The sequence below is a fragment of the Marmota flaviventris genome, chromosome 8, assembly GCF_047511675.1.
Source record: "Marmota flaviventris isolate mMarFla1 chromosome 8, mMarFla1.hap1, whole genome shotgun sequence".
NCBI lineage: Eukaryota > Metazoa > Chordata > Mammalia > Rodentia > Sciuridae > Marmota > Marmota flaviventris.
In genome coordinates, this window is record NC_092505.1 from 97,546,958 (window position 1) to 97,573,168 (window position 26,211).

Genomic DNA, 26,211 nt, shown 5'->3' on the forward strand with positions numbered 1-26,211 from the left:
TCCACAGCTTTTCTCCAGCTACTCTGTTTCACTGCGGATGGGGCAGAGAAGATAAGGCAGTGGGGGTTAGCTTAGGTGTAGGTAAGAATCACAATCAGAAGAGGGTATGGCAGGATAGTAGTTCTATCCGACTCTTTTAAACAGGTTCAATTTAGTTAATCACTTTTTAGCAGTTTATAATCTGCTCCCATTCTGTCAAGAATGATAATCCTAGTCTAGAATTTCTTAAAATGCATTTCAGTATAACATTAACTACTATACTCTGGGAGATTGGTTCCCCGAATGACTGCAACCTTCTCTCCCAGTTTGCAAGTCTTTGGCAATGAAATTTTGCTACTCCTCTGCATCAGGAGTTAGAACCTCTTTCTCCTCCCCCTAACTCTGGCTTGCCTCATGATTTGCTTTAAACAGTGGAATGCGGTGGAAATAATAATGTGTGGCTTCTGTGGCTACACTTTGAGACATCTGTAGCTTCTGCTCTCACGCTTTCTGTATGCTCCTTCTTGGAGTGTTGTCCTGACACTGCTGTGTGAGGAGGAAGTCCAATGGAACCTCATAGAAATGCTATGCAGAGTTGAGAAGCCCAATTGTTCCCAGCTGATCAACTTCCTGAAATAGCCACAGGAGTGATGCATGAGCGACTAGCAGTGAGAGCCATCTCATCAACCCACAGGATCAAGAGAAATGATAAATTATTGTTTTAAGCCACAAAGTATTGGGGTGGGTTGTTGTACAATGATAGCTGGAACAGCTATCTAACAGCAACACCTTGTATAGCAGTCAATAAGAAAAGCATTTATAAAGCCAACAATTTTATTGACTCTGTTGGGTCTCCTTTCTAGGTTTATTACTTACACATTGTGCAGGATTTTCCCATGTAACCAGGAGCACAGGTACAGTTTCCAGTTTCTTTGTCACACTGACCTCCATTTTCACAGGGTCCACAGGAGAACCTGCATTCTGGTCCCCAGAGGCCATCAGGGCAGGCTTGTAAAATAGAGAGAGAAAGAAAGGAGCTCAGACTTGCAATAAAGCTCAAGATGGTCCCAGATTTCCACTGTTGCCTAAGTGAGTTGGCAAATGTGTGCATGTGTGTCTGTGTGCTTGTGTGTGCGCACGCGTGCATGTGTCTGAGCTGCAAAGAAAGAAACATTCTAGTAGCCTCTGAGGATTTATAGCACTTCCAAAAATATTCCCTGAAGAAATCAACATGATGCTCTATCTTGTCACTTTGGAAACACAGATACAGTGGTTGGCTTTTTGCTGAAAATGTAGTTTTTCAGACAGTAACAATGGAAGCAATTTTGATATATATCTTTGGAGGCAGTTGCACAGAACAAAACATGAAAATGAGATGTAATTTGTAAAGGAGGCATGGTGCTCAGGAAGTTGCCCCCAAATGCTTGCCTCAATCCTTTGCTCCCAGTCTTTGCTTTTTTTTTTTCCCCTAAGTCAGAATAATCACACCAAAGGTTTGCAAATTGTGGATTTTATGAAAGTATACAATGCACTAAAGAGAAATTGTGTGCTTCTTTGTTGAATGTCCTTTGAACTAGAAAAGGACAGTTGAAGCTGTATCAACACTGAGACTCAGAGGTCTCAGCATATGCTCTACCATCAAAATCACTGGAATTAGAAACCTAGTGGGAAGCATTCTTTTAACACAGGGGAAAATGGTGAAATTTTCCAAAACATATGGTAATTATAGAAAGTCACAGCAATTGAAATCGAATCATGAAGTATCTTCTGAACTGGGCAGAGTGAATTATTTTCTGGGATGTTAGTACCTGATCTGTTGATCGCTTACTCTGCACCAAGCACTTTATGTAAATTAGCTTATATTTCCACAAAAATTTCCCCATGGTCACTTTATTTTATTTTTACATGAGAGATTAAGTGACCTACTCCTTTACCAAGCTAGAAAGTAGCAAAGGCAGGATTTGAACCCAGACCATCTGGCTTCTGAAACTGGAGCCATCAGCTACTGCAGTCAGCTTTCCCAGCTATATTAAGTACTCAGGACCTTCAGAGTCAATTAATCTGCCCTTAGAGTTCAAATTTCAAAGTTCATCTAATGTGGAACTACTTTAACAATAATCTGTCATTCTTATTATGACATGAAGGTTTTTATGGACCACCTTAAATGGACTTAAGGGAATTGCTGGCCCAGAGGGTCCTCTACAGGTAGCTGGGGTCCAAAATATCCCAGGCTATAAACTAATGAACATACAAGCCAAATACATTGGCTGCTTTTAAAAAAGTACCTTTTTCCTTTCTTTTCTTTTTTTGGTATTTCTTTTTTGGGTATTTCACAGGTTAGTTGAAGAAACCAGCTCCTCTGTTCTTAGAAGTCACTGCTGATAAGCTAAATAAGGACCGGTGTTGATTGTGGAGAATACTGTTCATTAGTGCCATTGAAACAATTTGAAATCTTTAATTAACTATTCATCTGCAATCTAGACACAGGTCTGGAGTTAAGATTTTTAAGGATCTGTCTGGCTCTAGGAGCACTTGGGCTACTTCACTCTTTTAAAAAGGAAAAAGAAAAACAACAGGCCTGATTTTCATCATGCACAACTCTTAAAGAGCTCTTTTTGCCTTGATTTCAGCTGTCAATCATGGCAAGCCCATTCACCCGCTCCAGTCTGATTCATAATTTCATTTTGTGGTTAGACAAAAATATCAGAATTGGACAAAGTTATCTGATTGAAAAATAATATGTTTTCCAGAGATTATGGTGACCTCTCTATTTTGCTGATTTACATATACTTTCAACTCATTTTCTTTCACAGTGGGAATCTCAGAAGCATTTTCCAATAAAGCATATTCAGCAGCTGCTTTAAGAAAATGTTATCAGAATAAATCAAATTTACCCAGGTGTGTGGATATGGTATTATCTCCTTGGGCATTAGCTTCCAGGGCATGACATCTCCAGTGGGGAAAGAAAGAAGGGGCCAAGTCTGGGTTTAAAAATCAGTTGAGGCAAGAGATTTAGAGAGTGACACAAGACCCACTTATACCATTTTAAACACGTTCATGTGATATGTGATATCCCCAGGTTCCTTTCCCCATTACCTAGAAACTCACAATCCAGCTATCTAAAGAGTTCACTCTCCACAAAATTCAGATGGACATTACTGCTCACATGCTTCAGTTCCACAGGCACAGAATAACCCAGAATAAAGTCACACTCCCCTTCTCATTCAGCTCCAGAAAAGCCTTTTAGACTCTCTGAAGATTGCAGTATAAGGAGCAGTTGAGGATACAAGAGGGTCAAGAACAACTGTCAATCTCAGTGCTTCCCTTTGTAAGTGAACTTGGTACATGATGGCTTCCTTTCAAACCCATTATCTTCTCCCAATTTTAAGCAACATTGCCTTTTGGGTCCTGAAAAGGCAAAAAGTATCACAACTTGTCATTAGTTATGATAATTGTATTTGTGGTATGGTCAGTATTTTGTATGAAAGAGAAAAAATGCTGTGATAATTTCCTCTGAATAAAATAGTAACTAGGGCTTTATCCACCATATAAGAAAAATGAATAAAAGATAAAAAATAACTATGCATATTTATGTATTAATTTAAGAAATCATTTAATGGGAAACATCTCTATGTCAGGACTGTTCTAGGAGATTAGGGATACTGGCATAAAATTGCACATACTCTTCCCACATGGGGTTCAGATTTTAGCAGGGAAGGACAGGCAATATATATTAGACAATATATAATTAGAATATGTGGTCTATTAGAATATGATAAGCATGAGAGAGAAAGAAAAATGTTCAGGGAAACTTGCAGGTTGCAATGTTAGGTAGGGTGGGACTGATAAAATTCGGTGCAAAGGTGACATGAGGCTTTGAAAACACATAAAAAAAATGCCCTGAAAAACCTGAGGAGGAGCATTCCGTGTGTGAGTCCACAAGCCAGAAACAAAATCGCTGACATCTTGGGACCCTGTCTTCCAAATTTTCATGCAAATACACACACACACACACACACACATACACACACATGAATATATTACTTATAATTGAAATTACGCTATACACAAACCTTTCTATTTGTAGTTTAAATTTAAAAGTTATGTAATATCTAAAAATTTGAGAAAGGACAATACTGATAGCCATTTTAAATTTTCCACAATTAAGTATCTTTGCATTTTGTTTGTTTGAGTGACCCATTTTTAGATATAGAGAGAATAACTCTTTAATTCAGGAAGCCAGCAGTGTTCTTGGTTGGTTAGTTCAGTTCAAAGAAGTGGACACAAGGAACTCTCATCTTTTTTTCTGGACAAGATACTATATAATGTGATGTTTCCTCCCTTCTCAAGTCAGTAAGGGGATTGCTTATAACAGAATCTGAGAAGATAAGGTTAAATAACTTTATTGTCCTGTGTCTCAGTTTCCTCACCTGCAAATAGGGGATTAATAAAGCATACCACACCACCTGAGGACACTGGTGGATTAACTAATTAATGATCATATGATGCTGAACAAAGGCTGAGCGTTATTATTAGAGAAGAAAGAAAAATCTATCATCAGATTGTACCTTTCTGGCATCTGTTGCCTTGGTAACCAGATTTGCAGGTGCAACTACCATTTTTGGCACTGCATTCCAGGGTGTTCTCCTCCACACACTGACATTCCAAAGAGCAGCCAGCTCCGTAGGCCCCCTTGGGACAGTCTGCGAGCAGATTGAAGCAAAACGGTCACCTGAAAACCACGCTTTGTTTATTTTAAATTGTTAGTGCACAGGCATGTCGTTCTGTGGGGCCTGATTATGAGGAAAACAGGGGATCATCCTGACTGCCAAAATAAAATAAGGAAACAAATGTCTTTCAAATCAGACAATTCATTTGCTTTTTGGCAACTGGACATGAACAGTGAAGCCTAAACTACTTAAAAGGCTTTGGTGCTTCCAGGAGAGAAATTGCTTCTCAATGTGCTCCACTGGTGCCCATAGTTAATATTCTCCAAAGACTGCTGCGGCTGCCAGGACCCATAGCCATCCTGCCGCAGCATGGAGATGATGGACAAGCATTTATGTGAAGGCTTGCCATTGTTTTCACTCCCCTTTATTATATGGTAATCAGAAAAAAAATTTACATCATGCAGATAGCACAGAGCTTTCACAGTGACAGTAGCGTAATCTTGACCACATCTTTGGCAAATGGTGCTTGCCCTCATGTCATATTATCTTCCCCCTGCCATTAAGCTTTAGGGATGGTCGTCAGCATTGGAATCCCAATTGGAAAAAGTCTCATTTTTGCATTTAAGAAAACATACCTGTAGTTCCCTTTCTGAGGAGTTACTAGAATAATTCATTTCCCTTTCCAAAATGTTTCTCTGACATCGTTTCTTCCCTATTACAGATGTTCAAGGGACTTATCAAATGAGAGATCCTTTCAAGTGCCCTCCAGGCTCAAGGCAATTGTTTTGTGTGTCTTTATGGGCTTTGCTACAGAAAGTTGCTTGCAGAAAATAAAACACACCACTCCACTTTGTGGTAGATGGAGAGGGACAAGTAGAGATCATTCAAAGCAGTGGTTATAAAGGTACCACCTAGGATGATCCTAGTGCCACTTGCCAGGGACACTCAATTACCACTGAGGCAAAACAAAATTATTAACAGAAGTTTGTTCTCAAAATTGTTCATGATTCTCCTGTCACATTTTCAATGACGTTCAAGTCTGTAATTCTTTCTCAGACCCTCCAAGCCCCAGGGTTTCTCAGACTTCAGTCTGCCCTGATATAAGTCTCTTTTTGTCATCTCAGAATACTCACCCTAGATTGACTTTCATGTATTACTCTACCTGATTCAGCATATAGATTTGTGGCTCCGGGGACAACTCAGGCACAGTGGAATGCATAAATTTGACATTTGGGTATATTAAGAACATATAATTGTAGCAATACGTTTGCAAAAAAAGAGAAAGTAGAAGTAACCTGTATTGGCAACCAAGTGCCTATTCAGGTATCTTCCAAAAATTCATATGTTGAAGTCCTAATTCTCTGGATCTTAGAATGTGACCTTATTTGGAAATTGCAGAGTAATTGGTGAAGTTATGATAAGGTCATAGTAGAATAAGATGGCCTTTAATTCAAGGTGACTAGTATGTTTATAAATGGAGAAATCTGTCCACAGAGACATGCACATGGGGAGAAGAGCATATGAAGACTGGGTTATGCTGCTGCAGGACGAGGATCTACTAGAAGCTGGGAGGTCTAGATCCTTCCCTAGCCTCTTCAGAGGGATCATAACCCTGCTAAAACCCTGAAATTGGACTTCAACCAACTTGAAGATGGTCACATTCAAAATGCTAACCACCACCAGTAACAACAAACCTGATAGCATGAAAAGGAATAAAAATATGCTACGTTGATATTTAAAACTAAAACTTCAATTTTAGATGTTTCTGACAAATTAGCTCTGAAAGTTTTCACTCAGATGTTTTATGATTAATTTTTGTGCCCAAACATCTGATATTATCTTGTCAAATATTCAAAAGCTATTACTAGCCAGGCACAATGGTACCTGCCTGTAATCCTAGCAGCTCAGGAGACTGAGGCAGGAGGATTTCAAATTCAAAGCCAGATTCAGAACTTACTGATGCCCTAATCAACTTAGTGAGACCCTGTCTCAAAATACAAAAAAAAAAAAAGCTGAGGATGTGGTTCGGTGGTTAAGCAATTCCCAAGTATTAAAAAACCCTGTTACTAAATATGGGGTTACATATCTTGCTACATTTCAGAAACAATAATAGAAACAGACTATCTTTGTTTCTAGGCCTGTCTTCACTGGGCATGAGATATATGATATTCTGGAACACAACATCACCATTGCTCACATTTACCCATGCTTTACCCCTGTCTCTTATATGTTGCTTATTTAAGATTAACCATTCCTCATGATCCAAGTTGAGTTTCCTATGATCCCTCCATTGGCTTTCATATTGGAGTATTCACCACTGACTCTATTTTCCAGGTACATACCTTTTATAAATAGATAAGACTCATGGATATTGAACTTAAGATAGACTATAAAACTCTAAAAGCTGTCTGTTATTAAGAGGTAGTAATGATACTGTCCTGTGCAATGGTATGTATGTCTGTATCCTCCTAAAATTCATACGTTGAAACCTACCCACAGGGATGGTGGGTGGGAGTGGGGTCTTGAAGGTGAGTTATGAGTGGGGGATTCCTGCTCTTATAGAATGAGGAATCCCCTCATGAGTGGGATTCCTTCTCTTATAGAAGAGGCCCACAAGCCAATTTTCTTTTCCTGCCATATGAGGACACAGCAAATGGCATTGACCATGAACCAGAAAGCAGCCTTCAGGAGATGGAGACCTGGAATCCACAGTGCTTTGTGGTGGGACTGCCCAACCTCCAGTACTAAGTACATTTCTGTTGTATGCAAGCTTTCTGGTTTACACTATTCTGTTATAACAGTCCAAACAGACTGAGACACTGACATTCAGTCAGAAGAAATTTCTGGAGAAGTGGGTCCTTCAAGAGAAAGAGGAGGGAAATGGAATAGGTGGAGGAGTGGAGCTGAGATCACTCCAGCCCAGGGATTCCTGAACACAGCTCTAGGGCGGGCTGGTGAACATCCAGAGTTATCCTGCTGGGAGAAAGTCTAAAAGACCCTGAGGGGGCCCCTATCTAGATATATATTTTAGTGCTTGTGTTTTCTTGCACCTTTTGAAAAATGTGATCAATAGGGAGGATGGAAAATGAAGAGCTTGTTTTAGAAACTTGAGGGAATAAATGTTTGGGGCTAGAACCCAGAAAGAGACTCATTCTTGGCCCTTGATATTAAACTCCTTAAAGTGTCACATGTCCTCTTAACCAAATTATTAACTATCCTTTCTCAATACTTGAGAGAAATATTAACTAGAAAAAAATGTAAAAAATTAAAAATAATTTAGGGAAATATTAATTAGAATAAAAGTTAAGATCAGAAATATTTTCATTTATCTAGATTCTATAAAGAAATTCAATAAAAGCTAGAACACAATCATACAAACACACACACACACACACTATGTTCTTACTCCTCTTTGTCTGATATATTCCCCATACATTTTGAGCCACCATGCTTCGCATAGAAAGCAACTGGCGTTTGTGACTTACTCAGATGACAAAATCTCCCATAGCGCCCTGCCTCACACATACAGGAACCAAACATCCTGTGGCAATGGCCGTTGTTGGCACAGTTACATTTTCTTCTGCAGTTTTTCCCAAAGAACCCTTTTGGGCATCCTGGAGGGTGAAAGGACAAACAAAGAAAACATTAACCCATATGCAAACCCTGCTAGAGCTGTTGCTGTATGAAATTGAGACACTGAAGACATTTCCAAGCTGGCTGGACTGAGGCTAGAGAGAGATTTTGAAAATCACGGACATGATGCTGCATTCTCTGCTTAAAACCCTGCGGCGACTTGCCACTGCTACAGGTTCAAAACCCGACTCAGCACTGCAAGCCCTGTGCTGGGGGAGCTCAAGTTGCACTACTATCTCCTCAACTGCCTTTGCTCCTCCTTCTTGGGGTTCTGCAGTGCATTGCACATCTTCCTGGCTTGGTCTAGAAAGCTACCCCCTTGCTCTTCTCTTGTCTCCTCCATTCATTCTGCAGACTTGTGCTTAAGTATTACTTCTCCAGAAGTCTCTTCCATCATACACAGTCAGCCTGTCCTCATGGTCTCACTTCCAGCCATGCATTAATAAATTTGTAATATCTATGTTTGTCTTGGACAAGACTACAGGCTCCACATGGAGGGACCAGGAACTTTCCTTTTCCCTTTTTGTTATCATATCATATAGTACCAGGCACAGTTCTTTGCAACCACTTAGTATATTTTTAAAATAGACAAACAAACATGGCTCACAGGGATATGCAAGTGGAATGCCAGCAGAAGCCTTCCTGTACCTCTGAAAGTGAAGTAAATTTGGTTTCCGTCTTCCCAGTTCTGTGGTCTGTGAGAATCTAATAAACTCCCCATGATTTCTGGCAATCCCTGGAGACGTACATCCTCGCTGACTCTCTGCCTTCAGCTCTTGTGTCTGTACAAGCAGTGTCTTTATTTTTGTGCTTCATCAACCCATGTAGGAAATGTGGCCTTTTCACTGGTTTCCATGAAAAATCCGTACACAGCACTCATTGGCATTTTGTGAGATTTGTATCCATTTCTCCTTTCCTCTCTCCCTCCTCTCCTTTCTTTCCCTGACTTTCATCTCTCTCCCTCCCTGTTTGCCTTGGAAATCACATTGCTCTTTCTTTCACTATGTAAAGCAAATCAAGTCTTCCCAGGTTCTACATCCAAAACATAGTGTGTTATATTATAGTATAAAACACACACACACACACACACACATATGGACACAAACTCAACTTTTTGCTCAGCAGGAAAAAAAAATGCTTTCTGTGTCTCAAGATTCATCCTGCTTAGATCACAGTTGGCAATTTAATTATCAATTATGTTGTTCCGTTACACATGGCATCAGTCAAAGCCATTGCATCTTGTATGTATAGACACAGCCTTTGACTTCATCAGTAAAGGCTGTCTTGAAAAATGCAGATGAAACTTTGACTCAGTTTATTTCCATTAGAAACCTCAAGACTGGCACAGACATTCCTACCATCTTCACAAGTCTTCCCATGAACCCCTGGGGGGCACTGGCACTGTCCAGTCAGAAGATCACAGGTGCCTCCATTCTGACACTTGCAGATGCTGTCACACTCTTTCCCATTTGTCCCTGGGGCACAAGCTGTGAAAAAAATAGAAAGACAAACAAGGGGTGTAACATACCTCTTGCATTACAAATGGAGGGGAAGAAAAAGTTCATCTATTATGATAGATACCAAGTAATTACAATCTCACTAGTTTGCAGACCCAGGAAAAAATCTCCAGCATATTCCTAGTTCATATGGCATAATCATTCCTGGGGGAATTACTGATGCAGCTAGTTAAAATAATGATGAGTGAAAGAAATGCTAACAAGGTTCAAATGTGAAATTTACCTCTTTCCTTAAACTCTAGCTCTCCATTTCCAGAGCTGCCCAGACACCTTTGCTGAACCACTCCAACTAACCTTAATGAGAAACAAACCTATCTTCTATTTTGAAAAATGGAAAGAAAACACATTAAAAAGTGTCATTTAGTTTTTAACCAGAAATGAATGCAGCTAAGGTTCTCTTGAGGGTCCCAAGGTACTTGGCATAGTCAAAGATTGATGAAGTTAAGCAAACAATAGTTTTGTGTGGTTTGTTGATTTTGGAGGAAAGTGTTTAATATTTGAATAAAAAAATACTTTGAGAAAAATGTCTGGTTTTATTTGAACTTGAGTAAATACAGTTGTTGAGGTAATTTTAGCAATCATTTTAATTGAAATTTTACCAAAATAGGTTAAATATTACAAAACTACATTTAATTATTTCCTCCACCCACCCCTCCCCCACTATTCCAGATGCCAATGTGGAACTCAGCTTCTTATTCAACTTTTTTTTTGCTTTCAAGCCACAATCTACTATAAAAGGGCAAGGATAAAAAAAAAAAAAAGAAGAGAGGAAAACAAAGGAAGAGAAGACACAGAGACTAGAAATGAACAATTCATTGAGTTCTACATTATTAATCTGTATGTAATAAGTGTCTGAATTCTCACACCAACTATAGAAGGGACAGTTTAAAAAAATACACCTGTGAAATGAAGCTGAAGAATTCTCAGTAGGTTCCACAGCGTCTGGATTATAGCAAGTCATCAATACAGGCAAACCTACGCTATTATCTGGCACTGCCCCATGAAGCAGAATATTATATAATAAAATACAAGGATTTGCCAAATATTTCATTAGCACCCAATAGAACAAAGATCTGGAGAAAAGAATTGGAAGATGTGTCCCTAACCATAGCTGGATGATTTGGAAGACATAAACCTTCCCTTCCATCTAGTCCATTCATCTGCCATATGAAATGATTCTTTTCTTCCCTAACCACAAAGTAATCTCACAATAATAAATGCTTTCAGCATGAAATTTCTTCAGAAGGAACAGGGTTCTAAAAATATGCTATTAAAATTAAATATGTGATAGTTTTAAAAATGTTTCATTATAATTACTTAGAGAAATTCCTGAGAAGCCAAAATAGATATTTTCATAATAGAACAATAAAGATATTGGGTCAGAAGATCTAATCTATAGGAAAGCCTACTTTCTAGATCCCTGATGAATGCTTTTTTTTTTTGTTTCCCTTGCTGTGTTTTCAAAGCTGATAATCTTAAAAAAATATGGGTAATGATTGATTGATCAACTCTATTTATTATAATTTATAGGAATTTTTAATATCCCCAAACCCTCTTATTATTAATGAATTAGTGAATCTTTTTTTTTCATTACTGATAGATGGATTTGGATGGTTTTGTTTTCATTTTTTCAAGAATGATGAAAGAGGATGAAGATAAAATGCTAATAAGTCATAGGTTTCTTTCATAAGTAGACTCCCCTTTTTAGGACCTCATGAGTATACAGAAGATGCTCAAGGTTTCCAAAGCCAAAGGGGCCATCCTATCTTTATTTTAATCAGCCAGCTTAATTGTAATATTTCTATATTCAATTTATTTTGGAAATGTTTTATTTTGATGTATTTGGCACGGAAATTCTGTTTTATTTATCATGCTACCATGTTAGGGATCAAGTGTTCTGAAGATGCATATTTATTAACACAGCTTATGATATAAGGTAAGTGCTCACTTCTTAAAAATCATGCAAAAACATTTTCTTAATTCCAATTTTATATAATTGAGCATGTCCAATTACAGTTCAACATAGCTGTATAGCTGGGTGTCCCAATATCAATTTTTTAAAAATTTGTTTGTTTTTGTCATTTGTTCACTTTAGTAGTGGGCGCTCACGATATGGAGCAACTTACAACAAATTTACAGGAATAGGACCTGGACAAGGAGTCCACAGCCTAGTAAGTGAGTTTAAACCAATGTAGACAGTGAGTTTAATCCACTGGAAAGATAAATAGTTGTGTTAAGACTGGGGCCACCATCTAGGACTTCATGCCATAGGCAGCATGGACCATCAAAGAAGGCCGTTTGACAAAAGGCACAAAGCTGCAAAGTCCAGGGAAGCAAGTAGCAGGTGTTTTAGTTTGCTGGAAATAATAGGCTGGGCAAAGAGTCGTGCCTAGGATAAAAACAAAAGGGATTTATGGGAGCCTGATTTTAGATGGTTACCAGTGTCTGAACAAGAAGCACTGCACACCTTTCTACAGGCAATAGGGCCCTCTTAATTAAAGCTTCAGAGCAGCAGAGAAACATGATCAGAGGCTGCTTGAGAAAGATGCCCAAAATCCTAATGAGTAATCTTGGCTACACCACTTCACTGTGCCATGGCTCATGTTTTGCATCTATATCAGGTAATAGAAAAAAAATATCTGTGCTCTTTTTTTTTGTGTGTGTGTGTGTGTGTGCAGGAGGTTCAGAAGAAAATCTGCTTATACCATCTTCCATGCCAATCACAAAGATTAAGACAAACCCTTCCAGGAAATGATGTGTATGCTAGATTTTTAAAAAGAAAACAAAGATAGTCAATATACTTTATTTTATCACAGGGTAGTTTTAACTGCAGAAAGCATATCTCCCTTTAAAATATGAAGAGAAAAAGATTTTCCAGTGATACCAACCCCAAATCTTTGTTATTTTCTCATAAGAAACTTGTTAAACACAATTAAACCAATGTAAATGGCTCTGTTAGCATATATAAAAATAGAGAAAAAGAAAAGAAAAAAGAACACAGAAACAAAAAACAGGCAGCAAGAAGTCAAGCAATTTCATTTAGTTTGCACTTTGTACCACAAATCCTTTCCTTTCCTCTCACCTCCCCTCATTAGGAATAGTTTGCCACAATCTGATGATTTATTTAAATGGAGGGATTTTAGAAGTCTAAAATATTAGGATCCTTTATTAACTTTTACATTTTATGGAGAAAAAAGAGACAAATCACCTGCTTTCCCAGGAAACACAAAATCTCCTCTTGTGCTCACAAGTTCTGTTTAAACCCTCAGCATTCATAGGCCTTCTGTATGCATAGCAAATGACTTGGTTTTTCACCCACATCAATTCTTTATTTTATTTCAACATTTTAGAGAGCACGACTTAAAGATAAAAAAAGCTGGTCTCAATGGTGCATGCCTGTAATCCCAGCAGCTCAGGAGGCTGAGGGAGGAGGATGGAGAGTTCAAAGCCAGCCCCAGCAACTTAGTGAGGCTCTGAGCAACTTGGTGAGACCTCTGTCTCTAAGTAAAATATATAAAAGGCCTGATTAAGCACCCCTGGATTAAATCCCTGGTACCAAAAAAAGAGAGAACTTGTCCCCAGTAGCTAGTGGCCTGTACCATTTCTCAGGCTACTACTTAATTTCATTGCAAAGAAGGGCAGGAGCCCTGGGTCCTTCCCTCCAGGTATGTCTCTGTTCATGCAGTCCTCAGGGCTCAGGATGCAAGGCTGTCCCAAGGTGTGACCTAAATGACTGCAACATGATACTATCTTAGTTGGTTCCTGTCTACAATACGAAATGGAAAGGAACTCCTTCTTTACTGAAAGAAAACCAGGATTCTTTTTTTTTTTTTTTTAGAGAGAGAGAGAGAGAATTTTTAATATTTATTTATTTTTTTTAGTTTTGGGCGGACACAACATCTTTGTATGTGGTGCTGAGGATCGAACCCGGGCCGCACGCATGCCAGGCGAGCGCACTACTGCTTGAGCCACATCCCCAGCCCCAAGGATTCTTGACAGCATACATTCTAGAGAGTCCCAGGAAAAGACCACAACAAAGAGATAGCTTTAAAATAGAACTCATTTTATTTTTTTCCCACAATTATATTAGAATACGTTCCCTAGAGAATATCTAGAGTCTTTAGAAAAAATAAAAAAAGAAATCACTCTTAATTCCAGAATACAATAATAACAAATATCCTAGGTAGTTTAGTAGTTTTCTTTCCAGGTTTTATGTGCATGGCATTTTTAGAAATAATTTTTTATCAAAAATTAGTACATATGCAAAAAGTAGACAGATCCCAAGTGTATACTTCAAGAAATTTTTTTAATGATGTAAACAACTTATATGCATGTCACTCAGGTCAAGATAATGGATATTACCAGCTACCTAAAATCTCAAAGGTGACTTGATGAGTGTGTCATTAACCTCACAAATTAAGCACAATCCTGATTTCTAACACCAGAGATTATCTTCTCTTATTTCTGAATGTTATATAATGGGATTATGCAGTATGTGCTCTTTGGTATGAAGCTTCTTTCATTAATATAATGTTTGTAAGATTCATTTACATTATGTGTATATTCCATTCCAAAAATATACCAAATGAATTTATTTCTCCATTCTGTACTTGAGGGAGATTACTTCAATTTGAATAAGTATGGATAGACTTTCACTCCTTTAAGGTCCATTCCTTTTAAGTTTTTTTTTTTTTTAATTTTTTTTTTAAGGGTGAGGTCTTTCAGATAAAATGATTTAAAAAGTTGCCATTTCCAACAAGGCCTCTCTACTTTGGCAGACCCTGAGCTACCACTTTTCCTCCCTTATCATCACTGTACTGCTGAGAGCTGTGCCTTGCTCCTTATCCTCTTAGCAGCTGTCTTTTGGATTTCCAGGCACAGTCCATATATTGGAAAATAGATGGAGGAGGGGGACACAGCAAGAGATGTATCTGTTTCCCTTCTTTACAAAACTTACTCAGGTTAATCAAGTTCTGACTGCCTGTTGCCCTGAATTACTTCCATTCTGATTTGAGTAGCCAAAGAAGCTTCGTTAACAAACATTAAAATATTCCTCTTTTCATGCAGAACCCTTTAATGATATTATTATGATGATTTTTCCATAACCTAAAATATTTCTGTTCTTTTACTTTATGCCTTATATAGCAGTCATCAAGCTTTTATATTGTTAAAAAACAACAAACAGAAGTAGAGCAAAATGAGTAGCTCTGTTTAACAAAGAAAGGGAAAAAAACCCAGTTTTTGACTGGCTGTGCACAGTTAGTTTTGATAGAGGTTGTGCTAATTTATTTTGATCAGAAATGATTTAATGCTTGAGCTCTGTTGCTTGGATATGGGAGAAAAACTGCTCACATTTTGAAGATATTTTCTTAGTCTACTTGGGCATATTAAACAACTGGTTCTCTATTTTAAAATCTAGAAAAGCAGCTATATTTTAAGGCTCTTCAAGGTAGATTTTAATTATATAAAATGACTTCTAATAAAATTTATAATAATTATAAGAATTTAAAATCCTGGTTCTTTCCCCCTTTTATGCAAATTTAAAGATTTTTCCAGTTCTTTTTCTCTGTATAACATAGCAAGGGCACCTCTTCACCCTGCATCCTGATTTTTGCAAATACTTATACAGTGCCCCTTTATTGTGCAGGAGGAAGAAAGGCAAAAGGTGGTAAATTTGATAGAAGCTGTAAAGAAGTGATCTTGCTCCAAACCTTTTTTGCAACCTTCATGTTAAAACATTTGATGGCATTAAATATTGATAATGATACTGCTCAACAGAATATATGTGAGCTACCTAAAAATAAGGAGAGGCCAGTTTATTGAGGTCAATTATTTTACTCACCAACTTTGTGCAAAGCAGTTAATTCCTGGAAATCCTCTTCCTCTTCTCCCTCATCTTCCTCATCTTCATTAGAGGCAACCAGGGCGGTAGCAACATAATGACCCAGCTGAGGTGGGCTCTGGAGTTGAAGTCCTGGAAACCTCACAATTTCTAATTCCTCTTCTTCACCCTCCAGCTCGTCATCATCTAAAGCTAAGACCATAGAGGAAATGCTGGGTTTCACATGTGGATTGGAAAGGGAAACACTGATCAAGTGTGGACAGAGCAGTGAGGATTTGAACCAAGCAGCCCAGGGGAGGTCACCAACAGGCAAAGCACTTTGAGATTGCTAGTTCAAATGTCTATTGTAAAGGAAGGGGAAGCTACTGGGAGTTGAAAGTGAGGGAGAGAGAACAAAAGGGGAAGAGAGAGAGAGAGGGACAGGGAGAGGAAGAGAGCAAGAGGGAGAGGTAGAGAGGAAAAAGGAGGTAGAGAAGGAAGGGAGGGAGGGAGAGAAGAAGGGAGGGAGGAAGGAAGGGAGGAAGGAAGGAAGGAAGGAAGGAAAGGAGGGAGGGAGGAAGGAAGGGGGAAAGAAACACAAACAGGAAGCAGGAAGGAAAGAAGGGGTAGGGAAGAAGGAGGGAGGGAGGGAGATCTCAGATTATGAAGATAGAAAGGGGAAGACACTGAGTTGAGGAATGTGTGGTTTTTGTTGCTCTTGAAAGCAAGGTGAGGGTAGAGGCAGTTTAGAAAAGACAAAAGAAAATTCTTTAGTGACTCACAGATGCAAGTTTTCCTGTCACTTCCAATTCTATAGCCTTCAGCACAGGTGCAGTCGTAGGTTCCCACAGAATTGATACATAGTTGGTCACAGACTATGCTGATATCCAGACACTCATCCACATCTAGGAGGATGTAAACAACATCTGCTTTTTGTGTTGTTTTTGTGGCCTTCATTAGCCAATAACAGCACACTGCCATCTAGAAAGCAGGCATAGCCCCCCGATTTTTTCTCCACTGTACCCCGCCAATTCTTTTTTTCTTTGCTTATTTCCAAGCTTACCATAGCTTATCTATATAAGTAAGGTCTTTCTGAGACCTTGATTATGAGAGTTAGATAAAGAACATAAAACTTAAATTCCATGATTTTAGGCTCTGCACCATTTTGGAGGATGTTCATTCACTCTTGAATTCAAATATCGGATAGAACACTTAACCCTATGCGTATATCTGCACAAGGATTGTAGAGAATTTTAGAGATGAAAGAACTCTAGTCTCTGACCTCATATGACTTAGTGATTTATGACCAATCTGAGTCCAGACTTTGGTCAATGTGTACAAGATACTAAAAATTCACCAATGAAGCTGTATTTCTAGGCTTTGCCTGAGATTACAGATAGATTTTCCATTTGGATACGTGTACGCAAGTATGTACATTCATGCCATACAATCATTTCTTGGCTCACTCTGCTGAAGAGCAGATGGTACATAAAATTCAAAATTTTTTGTTGGCTCTGTTAATTGGCTACAATGTGGTAAATGGTAATATACTCTAGTATGTGTAGTATATATAGACTTCAGAGTTGTGTGGTTTTTGCTGTTATCTATACTGCAAGGCTGCGGGGGTGGGGGGGCTTGCTATCTATATGGAAAAAAATCTCAACAGAATTCAGGTAATTGTTTCTTTAAGAAAAGAAACATTATTTTCTCTGAGACATTGAAGCCATGTATTTGACCTGTTATTTGCGTAAAGATCAACATTCTGATCTTTGCTTTGATTTCAAGAAAAATATAGTTTGGAGTAATAGTGATTAAAAATGAAAACTTAAAGATTATACATTAAAGGGTAACTTTTTTAAAAAATCAAGCAATGACTTATGTGACCTAATTTTAATTGAATAAAGTTAACTGATTCTACTCACTATAGTCAAAGGCCCCTATATCAAAAAACAGACAAGAAAACATAAGCTAGAAATCACCTGGAAATTAAGTTAGAAAACTGTAAGATGATTTATCTTAAAACATACATCAGCTATATATTAATATCAGATATACACAAGGGATTCTGGTACAGAATTATCATGAACTGATAATTGCTTTGCTATTGATACTCTTGTCATTGGTTAAAATGACTTTCAGTCAAGTTTGCTGTGGATGATTCCTATGGCACTGGGCTGTAACCTTCCAGAATCTCTTAATTGCTTATGTGTGTATATGCATGTATATGTGTATGTGTGTGAGATGGAGTGAAGGGTATCATGCACTAATGAATATGATGATAACAATAGCTACTTTTAGCTGAGTGATTTCTGTATGCCAACCATTGTACTTTCATTTATTACTTTTAAAAATTTACTTCACTAATTCTAATACTGCCTTCATTTTAAAGATGAGAATCTGAGGTTCACAGAAGTTGGAGCTGCCTAAGCCAACACCATAGTTTAATGGTAGAACCACATAGAAATCCAATCTCTTTTTAGTGTCTCAGCGCTCTACCTTAGAGTAGAGGTAGAGTCGTCTTTCACTGATGGCCCCATCACATCCATTATTGCATGTTAGATCTCAGAAATTTACCATCACATCCACAACCGTCCAGACTGATCTGAAAGCCTTCCTGACAATGGCATTCGTAGCCTCCTAAATAGTTGGTGCAGAGCTGGGCACAGCAGGCCTCTCCGTTCTCACACTCATCGAGATCTGCAGGGAAAAAGACACTCCTGTTATTGCAGAGATAGGAGTTTAGCCAACCTAAGGAAGCTCTGAGAAGCCTCATTTACAAATTAAAACAGTGTTGCTACTGTTTTCTCTTTCTCAGGTCATATAGTACAAACACCGAAGAAACTGTAACACAAAGATAATAAGACCTACTTCTGGCTTAGGTTTCTAGCATGTTTCTTCTATGCCTGTTATTTATTTTAGAACAATGTAAATAAACTTGAAATGCATTTATAAGAACAAGAGAAGAAATCTCTGCTATTTTTTCTAATTCAAACAGCAATTCGAATGAATAAACCTGAAGAAACAAAAAACAGCTTGAAAAAGATGAGACAAAGAATTCAATTTAGTAGCATTTGACAGCTACAGAAAGGAGACTATCTTAAACTCCACAATGTGCTTGTTCTTCTAGAACTTCAGATCTCAAAGTGCTCTCCAGCAAAAGTTCCTTTCTCACACAACTGGGAAGAGAAGTGGTAATATACTCCTGAGAGAGGACAGAATGTTTATTTAACATATTGTGTTTTAACACATAGAATAGTTCAGAACATTTGTTTGAACATTTAGGTGATGCTTGACTAGGATGAGTGAAGTCTGGGTTTCTTTTGTTACAACTATGACATTGTTGCCTTGTCATGCCCAGCCCAATGAGCAGTTTTCTAAATGATGATCTTTAAGTCTCCTGCAGTAAAATTATTCTAGAATTCCAGAAGCCTGAATGTTTCTTCCTAAAACACAATTGCCCTGGGGAAAATAGAAACATACCAGAAGATGTCAAACTGAACCCCTCAGCCAAAGAGTAATCTCTTTTGCCTTTGAAGTGCTCCTTTTTAATATAATGACCAAAGAGGAGCAACAAAAACCTGCTTCTGCTTTCCTTAAGCTGGGCTCCTGGGAATTGTGTGGTCAAGGTGTTTGGCTTTAAGCCCTTGGTTCAATTCAGCTCTCTCTGTTAAGTTGGGTGGTCTGTCACTGCTGAGTTTACAAAATCCCATTGCTCCATAACTACATGAGCAGCCACAGATAAAAAAGGGTCAGTGTCTCAATTAACCTGGGAAAAGGTACCGAACAACGCAAGGAAATGAAGACAAGAGACAGAAAGGAAAGAAAATGCAATCAGTCAATCAAGGTGAGGGGTCAACATAAAATATCTAAATGAAGGTCATTTGGAGACAAAACATGCTTTCTCCTGTAAAATATGATAAGCACTTTCACTTTAGATGAGTTTTTATTGGTGCATTGTAATTGTACATAACAGTGGGATTCATTGTTACATATTTGTACATGCACACAACAGAAAGTATAATTTACTCAATTTCATTTATTAAAACTTCTGCCTTTTAGACAAAATAGCATGAACTTGGAGGATTAAAAAAGTTCAAAAATATAATTGTTTTATTTCATCTAAAATATTACCCTTTATTTTAATTTTATTTATTTATTTTTTAATTTCCAGATTTTTAAAGAAGACTTCTTAGCTACCACCAGAGCCTCCAAACATACAGGTCTCAAATAGCAAGATGCTTAATTGCCTCTTATAATTGGAAAATAATCCCCTTGTTCTGACTGTTATTTTATGATTCATTTTGGATTCTTCTTCCATTATCATTCCTCAGGAGCTATTTCTAGATTCTTTCATATATACCATTTTCAATTCTAAATTCATCTGTAGCCCCATTCTTCCTCTACCACAAACCTTTCTTAGACTGCCCTGGTACTTCAGCTTTACATCCCTGGTTTTCTAAATTTCTTGATTTCTTTTCAGATTACATTTGCTGATATCTTCACTGACTCATTTTTCCTTTTAATTTTCCTCCCTTATGATGATCATATTTTATCTAAATTGGACAATGTTATCAGATATTGTCTCACTATGGACACATACTGCACCAGTTACCCGTACAGAAAAATTTAGCTCTAATTAAAAGTAGAGCACCAATTGTAGCCAGGCAAAATAATTAAACATTTCAGTTCTGACTTCTGAAAAGCATCATCTTCTTTATCTAATTTACAGTTACTTGTTAAAGCTCAGTAAGTTAGAATTAAAAACATATTTTCTAATAACTGGATAATTGTTAAATTCATTAAGTTTGTTGCTGGTTGGATGCTTGCATGTTATAAATAGTAGTCTTTCAAATTGTGTTACAACTCTATCTAGGTTGTAGCACTGATAAGTTTTCCTATTCTGGCAAGACTGGTTGACCATTTGCATATTGGCTGAATTATTTTCACATTTCTTTGTACATTCACAATTAAAAAAAATACTTGATACTAAAATAAGCTAAAAATTCTTTCATTTCCTTCATGCATAAATGTTTTTACAAAGCATCCATGACTTTAATCTGTTCCCAGGCAAATAAGCAAAGTATGTATATATGCACTCCAAATGAATCACTGCCTTTTACACTAAGTGAATATTTGTCTTTATAAATAAGTATTTTTTATCATTGGAAAATGAAATAAATTTGAAATACCATAAAGAATGTAACACTATCATGTTGACTGCTGAAATCTCATAAATATGCAATTTTCTGCATTTTGACCCTGGCAGATGCTATTTTTTTCTAACTGTAAATAAGAACTTTACTGAATTGTACTTTTCAAAGAATAAAGAAAGACATCAATTATAATTTGCAAAGACAAGATTTAGTAAAATTTCAGTTTCCCTTATCTAGTACTCAAATGAGGAATACAGATGGAAGGAAGGAAGGGAGGAAGAAAGGAAGAATGGAGGAAAGAAGGAAGGAAGGAAGGAAGTCAGATAGTCATTAATTTTCCATAAATATGAACATTGCATGGTAGGAAAAAAAAAAAAAACATGATTTTTTTTTTCATTATACAAAAAGAGACAAGGAAAACAGTTGATTTCCATAAGGTAACCACTACCGACTCAGACAGCAATGTAAAAGGCAAGGTTGGATCAAGAAATATAAGTAATGTCAATGTTTTTCTTAAATAATTTATGAAACCAGATTACTGCAAAATATCTTGAGATTCATCCTCTCCCATCAATCAACCAAGATTTAAAAAAAATAAAATAAAACCTGCAGTTCTTAAATCATAGAATTTTACTTGTTTATTTATACTTCAGATTGTCTCTCACCCTAGTGAATAGCATGAAGTGGACCAAAGATTTTTTTATCATTTACATTATAATTTTAAAAAGAGCATCAAAAAAGAAGAGAAACAGATACAGTATCTTGACAAGTGATGGCAAATCACTGTTTAGGGGCTTGAAAGTGTCCTCAGAACCAAAGCCCATACTAATGTGATTTGATGCTCTGTCTTTACAAAAGATATTCCTTCTCCCCACTGCCCTCCCCTCCAAAATAAAGGTCTTGATTAAATATTTCATTATGATGGAAGGACAGGGTGGAATATATTCTTATCATTGTCTCAAATGATATAAATTCTAATAATATGTCAGGAGAGCTTAGCCATTAAGAATAGGTTTGGGATTGGGATGTTTAAAATGATTATCTTCCAAAGTTTTCTTTTGTAACATAGTAACCTGCTGTTTTAAAGTTGAATATTCATCTAAATCTTTACTAACTTGAAAACCAGTACATTTGATTTAGTTTCTGTTTGAGGCATGGGACACATGATAGCATCTGTTGTTGGAATATGAATCACATGAAATGGTTAGGTAGACCTTGGGATATTTTCCTGAATTAAATTATTAAGCCCATATATATTGTTAAAATGCTTTTAATCTCCTTAATTTCAAGGCAATATCTAATTGTAATGATATCTTCTGCCAAGAGATCTTTCCTTCACATTTATTTTGTAGCCAGAGACACTATCCAATCTAGTTCTCCTTGAAGTTTGAGAGATGTGTCTCACTTTACAGCAATGAGCATCAAGATGAATGAATTAAATGAATCCAGGGCAACTTTTGAATGAAGATGGCATTGACCAAACATTACCTATGCACGTTTTCTCATCCAAATCAAGCTGGTGTCCATGGTTACAGGAACAAAGGGGCCCACCAATTGCATGTTCACAGTGATGGGAACAGCCACCATTGTTCTTTTCACAGCTATTGACAATTTCCAATTCAATTCCTTTCCAAAACAAGCAAAAGATGATCATTAACATAACAAAATAGAAACCTGAATATATGTCAACAATGAGCACACTTTCTCTGTTGAGAGGATGACAAACTTTATTGGAAATTTATCAACACTCTGTACATTTAAAAGTAAATGTCTGGGAGCTATTTAGCATTGTAAATATCTATACTATATTGAAATACTAATAAAGCTATAAATAATGTTAAGTTGACCAGATGATGCAGAAAGATGAAGATAAGCCCATCAGTGATTATTAAACACATAAGTAAGGTAACTTAGGGAATTCTCAGTATCTTCAGGATACAAAAGTACACGTATTGAATCAACAACCAGAAAGCAAATAAGTTGTTTTCCAGCTGACATTTCTTTCTCAGCTAATTGTATGTTATTATCTGTCCTTTTTTAGGGTCTACAAGTACATGAAACTACTGTTAAAAATAGCCTTGGGACAAAAGTATGTAAGTAACACCAGTGAATTAGCTGATCACATGTAAGTAGTGTCAAGTGGGTATATTAGTCAGCTTTGATGTATATGACTCATTTGTAATGTTAACATACTATTACTTTGAAAACCAATTTGCCAATCCTGGAAGAGGCTACTAATTGGGGACATACTAGTGAGCACTGGCTTCAGCATATGGATGTCAACTGTCCTGAGCATGCAGGTATTACAGCCTGAATTTCTAAGTGAGGAGATGAGAAATAAGAAAAGATTTACCATGTTACCAATATGGAGTTTAGATAGTCTGACTGCTGTTTTTTAACTATTAGAGTCCATGTTCCTTCATCTGTGTTGTGTGGACACAGCTTTTCTACTGAGTGTCTATACTGATTCATTCCCTTCCCATCTAAACTGATGAATCCTTTGGAAGAAGATAGGGGGAAAAGAACAGGATAAGAGTATAGGATTGTGATACTTCTCGAAAGCACAAATCATCAACTGCCTAGATATTGGCTAGAATTTCAGAGATCAACCTTGACGATCCTTGATCCACAGCTTCAAGTTCTGGGCAGACAGTAGCCCTGCACGCTCCCAAAGCATCCGGTGCACATCCCTGTCATTGTGTTCAATCCACTGTGCCATCATCATCTTGCATTACCCAGCTCATAACAGATGTTCAAAATGGGTTTTGAATGATTGAATAAACTAAAGACAGATTATGCTAATCAATTATTGTTGAAAGCAAGAATCCTTTGGGGTTTAGAAACAACTAAACTAGTTGTTTTGTCCGAAGAAAATCGGACAGCCAAAAGAAAGATTAAAATTGTAAAGGAAACTGATTTTTTCAAATATTTTAAAATATACATTTGGGATCTATATTTTAACTTATGGGTCTGGTAGTGAAGGTAGGTATACACATCTCTATGAAACAGAATTGGGATTTTTTTTCTTCCTTTTTACAAATGACTTCTATTGTCATTCTTACACTATTTTAAAGTATTTAAAAATCATATTAGATATCTGACTGTTCATCAAGTCTCACTCCAATCAGAATGGCAGCTATTATGAATATGAACAACAGTAAATGTTGGTGAGGATGTGGGGGAAAAGACACACTCTTACACTGCTGGTGGGACTGCAAATTGGTGCAGACAATATGGAAAGCAGTATGGGGATTCCTTGGAAAATTGGGAATGGAACCATCATTTCACCCAGCTATCCCACTCCTTGGTGTATACCCAAAGAACTTAAAAACAGCATATTACAGAGACACAGCCATATTAATGTTTATAGCAGCACAATTCACAATAGCTAAACTGTGGAACCAACCTAGATGCCCTTTGATAGATGAATGGATAAAAAAAAATGTGGCATATATACACAATGGAATATTACTCAGCAATAAAAGAGAATAAAATCATAGCATTTGCAGGTAAGTGGATGGAGTTAGAGAATATAAAGCTAAGTGAAGTTAGCCAATCCCCCAAACCCAAATGCCAAATGTTTTCTCTGATATAAGGAGGCTGATTCACAGTGGAGTAGGGAGAGGGAGCATGGGAGAAATAGAGGAACTCTAGATAGGGCAGGGGGGTGAGTGGGGCAGGGAGGGGGCATGGGGTCAGAAATGATGGTGGAATGTGATGGACACCATTATCCAAATACATGTATGAAGACACGAATTGGTGGGAACATACTGTGTATACAACCAGAGATATGAAAAATTTGTGCTCTATATGTGTAATACGAATTGTAATGCATTCCACTGTCATATGTAAATAAAAAGATTGATATAAAAAAAAGGAAATGTTGATTGCTAAGAACATTTAGAGAATTGCTGGTATTAGAAGTTAGGTCTCCCAGGACAGTTTTACTAATATATAATGTTATCTTTCCCAGATTGCTTTCATGTAGTTAGAGTTTAGATAAATACTTGTTTTAAAATTTCATTTTTTTTGAATTATACTATTAAAGTTAAATGATTTATTATATTTATTTGAATAGTTAAACAATGTAAATTAAGACTTAAAAATAACATCAAAACTTTTGTTTACAGATGAGAAATATGAGGTTCAGGAAGCATTAAGAAAACAGAGTTAATAAGAAGGAGAGTCTTCCATTTCAGAAGGGTTTTCCTTTGTCATATTGAAGCTAGAATTAGAGAGGCAGTCAGTGTAGATAGGTAAACTGAGTCAGGTCGGATCAAGGAGGCCAATTTGAGTGAGTCTGGGAAGTTGAAGACTGTCCCCTGAGGGATCTTATAAAGAACCTGCCCCTGCTGCAAACTGCTGCCAAGGTAACCTGTCGCAGGATTTCTCCTCCCTACAGGGAGCTATAAGGTTGTTACTGTGTCTTTGGCTACTCCATCCTGCTCTTCCCTCTTCAGCCCACCTTTCCCACCTTTTGGCCATCCCAAAGAGCATTCCTGGGCTTAGTGGCCTACACATGAAGGAGAAAGGGGTAGGAGGCAGGAGAACAAAGCAAGCATAGGACATATAAAAAGGGCAGAACACCTAGCTTCTTGGGATACCATGATACCAGCTATGGCCCCCTTCTCCCTCCTGGAAGAAGCCTCTGTTACCCCTTTAAAAATAAACCCTGCTTTATATGCTTGCTCAGCGTGCTTCTCTAATATTCAGACTTAAACATGTGGGGAAGCAGGACTCATCACTGGTAACGGGCGGTATCAATATGTGTTAACAGAAAATGATTTGAGTAGCAGGGCAACCTATTTCACTGAAAGGTATTAATAGTTCTAAGGGAGGTAGTATGAAAGTAGAAAGAACACAATATTTAAAGTCAAAAGACCTGGCATTTGCAGGGTGTACAAGAAGTTTGCACTCCTGTAATCCTAGTAGTCGGGGAGGCTGAGGTAGAAGGATCTCAAGTTCAAAGCCAGCCTCAGCAAGAGTGAGATGATAAGCAACTCAGTGAGAAAGATCCTGTCTCTAAATAAAATACAAAATAGGGCTGGGGATGTGGCTTTGTGGCCCAGTGCCCCTGAGTTCAATCCCTGGTACCCAAAAAACAAATAAACAAACAAAAACCTGGTACTTTAAGGCTCTGCAATAATAGCAAATTATTTTTTTAATCTCTCATTCTCAACTTTTACCAATTATTAACATAGGGATTGGGTTATGTCAATGTTTGAAAACTAGTGGTCTGCAGAGAGAAAGAATTTGACCCCTAAGATGTTTTAAAAATTGAGAAAATTTTCATAAAATTCTGAATGTTTATATTTTTTTTTCTCCTTTCCTTCCACCTTCCCTCCCTCCTTCCTTCCCTCTCTCTCTTCTTCCCTTTCTTTTTTTTAAACTAGAAATTGAATCCAGGGCACTTAACTACTTAGCCATATTGCCAGCCT

The 26,211-nt window shown here is 37.3% G+C and overlaps 1 protein-coding gene across 1 annotated transcript in view; it reads right to left on the bottom strand.

Annotated features, from left to right (window-relative positions):
- The window catches only part of LOC114098059 (EGF-like and EMI domain-containing protein 1), a 610,754-nt gene that overhangs the window by 76,079 nt on the left and 508,464 nt on the right, over positions 1-26,211 (bottom strand). Inside the window, exons 9-16 of the mRNA XM_071614923.1 lie at positions 22,262-22,399; positions 18,195-18,317; positions 15,642-15,833; positions 9,641-9,769; positions 8,135-8,263; positions 4,548-4,682; positions 2,770-2,837; positions 856-987 (exon numbers count right to left, since the gene is read on the bottom strand). Coding sequence (XP_071471024.1) covers positions 856-987; positions 2,770-2,837; positions 4,548-4,682; positions 8,135-8,263; positions 9,641-9,769; positions 15,642-15,833; positions 18,195-18,317; positions 22,262-22,399 — 1,046 coding nt within the window. The remainder of the gene's footprint in view (positions 1-855; positions 988-2,769; positions 2,838-4,547; positions 4,683-8,134; positions 8,264-9,640; positions 9,770-15,641; positions 15,834-18,194; positions 18,318-22,261; positions 22,400-26,211) is intronic.